Source organism: Phaethon lepturus, unplaced genomic scaffold (assembly GCF_000687285.1).
Source record: "Phaethon lepturus isolate BGI_N335 unplaced genomic scaffold, ASM68728v1 scaffold29101, whole genome shotgun sequence".
NCBI lineage: Eukaryota > Metazoa > Chordata > Aves > Phaethontiformes > Phaethontidae > Phaethon > Phaethon lepturus.
In genome coordinates this window covers 16,253-22,659 of record NW_010520244.1, presented here as the reverse complement: position 1 = coordinate 22,659, position 6,407 = coordinate 16,253, and the positions used below count along the sequence as shown (strand labels likewise).

Sequence of the window (6,407 nt, the reverse complement as noted above, 5' to 3'; positions counted from 1 at the left end):
CCGGGCCGCTGGTGCTAAATGCTGAGCGCCGGCAGGATGGAGGAGTTCCAGAGCGAGGAAGAGGAGCCCTGGTACGACCAGCAGGACCTGGAGCAGGGTAAGGATGGGGGCACCCTGCAAGCTGCCAGGGAGGGCGGGCCAGGGGGATGCGGGGGCAAGAGACGGGGCGAATCTCGGGTACCGGGCCGCTGGTGCTAAATGCTGAGCGCCGGCAGGATGGAGGAGTTCCAGAGCGAGGAAGAGGAGCCCTGGTACGACCAGCAGGACCTGGAGCAGGGTAAGGATGGGGGCACCCTGCAAGCTGCCAGGGAGGGCGGGCCAGGGGGATGCGGGGGCAAGAGACGGGGCGAATCTCGGGTACGGGAGGGTGCGATACCTTCTCTCCAGGCTCATATTTGCCTGGCGCCTCGTCCTGCCGCGGCACCTCCGTGGAAATCTTGACTCCAAGCCACTGTCCTGGCCATGGAAAGTTTAAACCCGATGGGTAGAGGCAGGGAGCCCAGACCTGTCCTGAGCACCAGGGGGGTAAAAAAATAGGGTGTGTTACATCTACAGGGAACCTGGTTCCCCAGAAAACTTACCGTGGGCAGGATCAAACATGGGTAGTTATGACACTGCTTTCATCTCAGAGCAGGTAGAGTTAGCAGGCACACTAGTTAGAAATTCATACATCGGAAATAATGTGTTGCTAAGCTGAGGATGCTGAAAGTGTTTCCCAAAAGCTCTTGCTGTCCACGCCTAAATCCAAAGGGATCTTCAGCTTCTAAGTCCCCTAATTACTTCCGGAGAATTTTCCAATCAGCCGTAAAAACAGGAGAAATTGGAAAGGATGGGGGGGGGGGAAATCAAGGCCAAGTTTCAAACAGTAAAAATAGCCTCATTAGAGGATAAACATTCACTTGTGTAGTTTGTTTTGAACTAACTGTAGCTACATTTGCACTAGTTCTACGTAATGTTTATCCTACAGCTGGACAGTTGGTGGCTGTATCTGGAGCTTTTTTGGTGGGGTTTTTTTGTTTATCTTAATATTGTTTGTTGACTCAAAATAAGCAACAAACTGGAAGAAGTCCTGTTTCAAGCCAGTGGCCCTGGAATGAACTGAACTGATTTGTCAATGTGTAGGGGGAAAAAAATAATTCCTACCTGAATACCATACCCCTCCAACACGCTGCACTATAAGTACGGTACAGTTATGTATTTGCTTTAGCCAGCTGACTGTCAGCAGGGACGTGCGGTCCAGCTGCAGTGCCTCTGCCCACCATCGCTCCAGGACATTATGTGGTGATTTAAAGTTTACACAACTTCAGTTGCAGGACAGAGGCCCAGCAAGGAATGATAACCAGCTCCCCAGGGATTGCTGCAGCTGGTTTTTAACCCTAATTTCACAGTGAACAGGAAGTATCAATAGCAGGATGTTGGGCCCTGTTCTTTGAAACACAACGCTCAAATTAAGCCAGGACAGAGTGCAGAGATGGAGCTATCAGCTGAATAAACAGTGCAATCTTTGAATGCTCAGAAATTCACATTTCTGGGTGACGTCTTCCCATGGCTCACAAGGGGCCCGGGCACTGGTCCAGGGGCAGGATGCAGGCTGAGGAAAAGCAGAACTACAGATGAATATAGGGAGTGTTGAACAACCCGGGACCAACTGATTTTTAGCCTAATGCTATCCCTGGTGTCAGGTTCATGAGTCAGCACTGGCACCGTGCAGCTGGTTCACAACAATAAAAAACACCTTCCCACTGCAATGCCAGGTTCCCAGCTCTGTCCCGGCAGCATAAATGCAGAATAACTGCCTCCAGATGATGGATTGATGCTGGGGATAGACTCCACCTTTGAGCACATACGGGACTGGAGGAAAACAGAAACCCAAAACAAAGCCCAGCTGTGGGGTTTGCAGCCTCCGAACAAATGGGGGCTGCCCAGGCTTGCACAAACTCAGAAGGAGAGATGAGGAAGGCTTTAACTAAAATCAGCCAACTGGAAAGGTCCTACAGGGTAATTACAACCGTAATTAATTTGCATGGCACACAAAGCATCACGAAGGACAGTGCTAGACTTTGTCCATGCACACTGCGCCTTTGCATTACAGCCATGGCAGCATCCAGAGGTCTTTGGTGACGGCACAGCTGTGAAGCCGTTGGTTTGGAAACGGGAGGTGGAAGTACGGTGGAAGACATCCAGCGTAGCACATTTACAAGGCGGTCGTGGGCCAGCATTACTAAGAGGATTGGCATGCCAACAGCTCAGGGTCGCACAGAAACCCACGCCTGGCAGCAGCATGAGGAAGGCGGAGGACAAAAGCATGAGCTTAAGGAGTGTTCCTTAGGAGCGAGGGGTGGGAGAAATGAGAAGCGACCTAAGCTAGGAGAGCAGAGAAGGTTCTTCTGTGAACCAGTTGGCTGCTGGGCCTTTATTGTCATTTCACAGCATCATCAAATATTTATTACATTTACATCCAAAACTGTTTGCTAAGCAACGGATGGCTTAACTGGGAGCTCTGTGATGATTATGTTAATTAACCATTTTAGCACCACAGAGGAAATCATGCCTCCAGCTCCACTCCAAGCACCTGTTACTTTCCTCTCCATCCTCCACAGAGCTTTGGCTTGCTGAAATAACTCATTTTTTCAAGAAAATAAACCCCAATTGTTCTTCCAACCCCCCCTCGCCCCCCAAAGTGCCCACAGTGACTGACTGCATTGATCACTTGCCTTGGAGGCAGCAAGATCTGGTCTCCAGCCTCAAGGGCCTTCCAGCCTTGTTCAAATGAGGCTGTTGCCTTTCAGATTCCTTTACCGGTTCCCTAACATGCTGCAAGCCTGCGTGGTTCAAGGCATTGCACCAAGACACCCGAGCACATAGAAGCAGAGACTCAAATCCCAGCCAGGAGACTTAGCAATAAATGGAAACAGTAGTGGTGTCCTCCGAGGTGTACCATTCTTACGATGTTCCCTCAGGGAAGGCTTTCTGATTTGAAGAAAGTGCTAAAAATGGAGCTCCGATTGCTTGGTAGCGTGGCTTTGCTTACTGACAGGCTTTCTAAGCAAGAATAAATATCAGCACTGCTTTGATTCAGCCACAGCCTCACTTTCCACGGGCTGGGGAATCTGTGCCTCTAACCATTAGAACCAGAATACGGTGACAGTGAACCTTTTTCCAGCCATTGGGAACCGGTGATGTGACTGCAGCGGCATCATACCCTGCACACAGGGCGTACGTGCAGCCAGACCCCAAGAGAATGAATGAGCTAAAATTAGAGAGTCTGAGCTGGGGATAACTGGGGACACCTTTTCTGTTCATCAGAAGCATTTGTGTTCAGAACAGCCGTGTGCCAACTCAGTCGTATCTGGATCCAAACAGAGCAGAGACCAGACCCAGTAGCTATCTCTGCCAGCCACTTCCAGCTTTCATCTCCCCCGCAGCAGTCGCGCAAGACGAGTTCTCCTCAGTATCATCCTGCTGCATTCCCTGATCTTCCCAGCCTCCCTGTCCCCCTTGCCAGCATTCAGGTCTAAGCCAAAGAGCAGAGTACAGCCCAAGAGGAGGATTCTCAAAGCCACCCTTGCAGTCCCTGGAGCCTAAATACAGCCTAAGTGCTGGGGCGATTCCTCCTGCATAAACAAAACGGCCTCACACTGCTCTGAGTTAGCCAGCGGGACCAGAGGTAGTACAAGCACCAGCACATCATCTCATTCCTACTGCGAGACTGGAAGTCCTCTCCTCCTGGGCAGCCACAGAAACTTTTGGGCCGAGCCATCTGCAATGCAGGCTTAGGACTTCACGGCTGTAACCTCTAAAGGTCTCCAGATTTAAGTATCTTATTTTAATTCCTCCTTCTCCTGTCAAGCATCTGATTGCCTGCATGCTAAGAAGGAAAATGACACAAGGTGCTGAGCTTGCACCACTCCCAACTCACCCGTGTAAAGACACGGGGTCACCAGGGCGATCGTCCCCCGAGGTTGGGATAAGCCCAGGGGATCTGTGCGAGCACCCGCTAGCACCCATACCTGCCTGCTTTCTGCATCACCCAGCCGGCGTGGGGTGGTCCATAGAGCTGCAATTCACCATCGGGTTGCCCAGAGGATTCACTGCAGCGGGGAGCAGTGGTACCCCAAATTTGGTGGTACCCCAAATCCCACCCCTCGTGGTGCAGTTACCCCGGCAGTCCCGCTCAGGGGACCAGCCACGCAGCTTGCCTGTTCTCCAGGAGCACAGCAGTTAACTTGCTGTCCTTCCTCCCCAGCGGCAAGCCAGAAGGACGGACTTTTGCCGGCAGTAGCTGAGCCACTTACTTATTTAGCAGCACAGTACAGCAGGTAGCTTATGGAAGTGGAAAGTTTTCAGTGACTAATTGCTGAGCTGCTTGGGAATGACAAGAGGGACTAGAAAAGTCACAGGGGACAAGGAAATAAGATGACAGATTAGTCTGAGGAAGGGATGAGAGCCTCCAAATGTGGGGAGAAAAAAAAAATACAATATATATGTATTTTCCTAGAATAAAAATTCCCTGGTCCTGAAGGCAGAAAGAAAACGGGGCACAAGAGAGCCCCGTACAGCAAATTCCATGATCTCCCTCCTAGTTTCTCATGGAAATTCCTTCCAACATCTGCTGACCCCCAGGCACATGCTTCCAGCCATGAGAGGGAACAGAATTAGAGGAACTGCTGGAAGGGAGAGAGAGGCAAAGCGGGGGTGGGGAAACATCAGAGTTTTCCGTATCTTCCATCATGAAACAATCAGCTAACAGTGGCATTTCTCCTTGGAAAGGCCATGTGTGAAGGATTTAAGGTCTGAGTCCTAAAAGACATTCCCCCCACGGCAGCCCCGAGCCGGAGGGATTGGGAGCCAAGGCACCGGCCGCTAACTCCCTGCCCGTGGAGGCTGTCCCCATCCCTGCATTTTCCAATCCTCTTTCTTTCCTCCTGTACCAGTCAGCGCTGGCTGGTGACAGGGCAGATGCACTGACTCAGTGTGACAGTCAGGACCCTCTTAGAGCTGTGACAGCACCAGGGTCCGATCCTGCTCCTGCTAAAAGCAGTGCCAGCACTCAGGCCAGCACACAGCTTGCTCGCTCCCGCACGCACTCCGTCTCCTCTGCTAAAACGCCTTTCCCAGAGCAGCACAGTGGTATATTCCCACCGCACCCAACTAATACATCTGTGTGCTCACACCGAACGCACCATCAGGGCTTCCAAACCTTCTGCTTAACCTGCTCAAAAACACATATGCGGGCCAGGAATTTAGGAAAATATCTCCAATACAAAATACTTTGGAGGAATGAGACCAGATGTTACACAGCTGGGAATTTTAAAGTGATTTTATGTTAGAGTTTGTTCTTTAGAGTTTTTTTTTTTTCCCCCCTCATGCATATTTAGCACACAGTTGTAAAACTTCTCTCCAAAAGGTGACAGTTCTTTTAATGGTTCGAACAGCCTGTTGCTCTGCAGCCTCCTGGGAAGTCACTCTAGTTTATCCCATGTGCAGCGCAGCTGCCCTGGCACTGCTCAGTTAACTTGTCTCATCCTTGAAGATTTCAGTCACTTGAATGTGTAGTATCCAGGTCCGTGTTGACCTCTTCCAATTCTGCAGCTGCAGCGATGGCAGCTGGAACTAGGACATTATCATGCCGTCCTCCAAGTCTTCTTGGCCTGCAAGCAGGCGTTGAGTCCTGGGAAGGCACACTGGACTGGGAGGTGGTGGCTGAGCACTGGTCTCTGCGGGAGGAGGCAGAGCAAGGAGCAGCACAGCACATCCCCCAGCATCAGTCCTTGCGGCAGAGTTGCTCTGGGAACACCGGTTTCGGTGTTGGGCTCCTGGAAGAGGCATTGCCCTGCATCCTGCTCAGGACTAGTGATGGACAGAAATAACACCATCTTGAGAGCACATCAAGTATTTCATCAGCTCCTTTCCTTGCAAACTCAGGCTGGGAGGAGGCTGCAGCACTGCAGTTTTCCTGCCTAGCCCCAAAAATGGCACTGATCACTCACCTGAAGTCAGGCCTTCTTCCCACATGGGCAGCATCTCCAGCTGGTACCAACGGCCGGGCACGAGCCAGCTGATGTTCATCCACCTGGATGAACAGGGCTTCAGAGCCTTTCCCAGCAGTGGACGGGAAGGGAGCGGTACTGGGGCAGCAGTGTGCAGGACGACACGCTCTAAAGCCAAGCGGAGGGGATGCTAGAGAAGAAGTGGGCAGGTTTTTGGTGTTGCTGCCAGAAGGTCAGGCTGTTTTCTGCATTTAGCCGTAACACATGGCTGTGGAAGAAGGATCTTCCCTGTACCTACATGCCTCTGGCACATGAGAGGTAGCAGACAGCAGTAACCAGCAGCCGTGGTGCTGACAGTGGTCTTGGGGGCTGCTGCAGCTGCTAGGGGCGGGGGCGCGGGGAAGCCCGCGCCGACCC

The 6,407-nt window shown here is 51.7% G+C and overlaps 1 protein-coding gene across 1 annotated transcript in view; it reads left to right on the top strand.

The window, feature by feature from the left end:
• The first annotated feature begins 198 nt into the window (after positions 1 to 198).
• CDR2L (cerebellar degeneration-related protein 2-like) overlaps positions 199 to 6,407 on the top strand; it is a 17,734-nt gene continuing 11,525 nt past the window's right edge. The window contains 1 exon segment of the mRNA XM_010297335.1: positions 199 to 277. Within this exon segment, the coding sequence (XP_010295637.1) occupies positions 199 to 277 (79 nt within the window).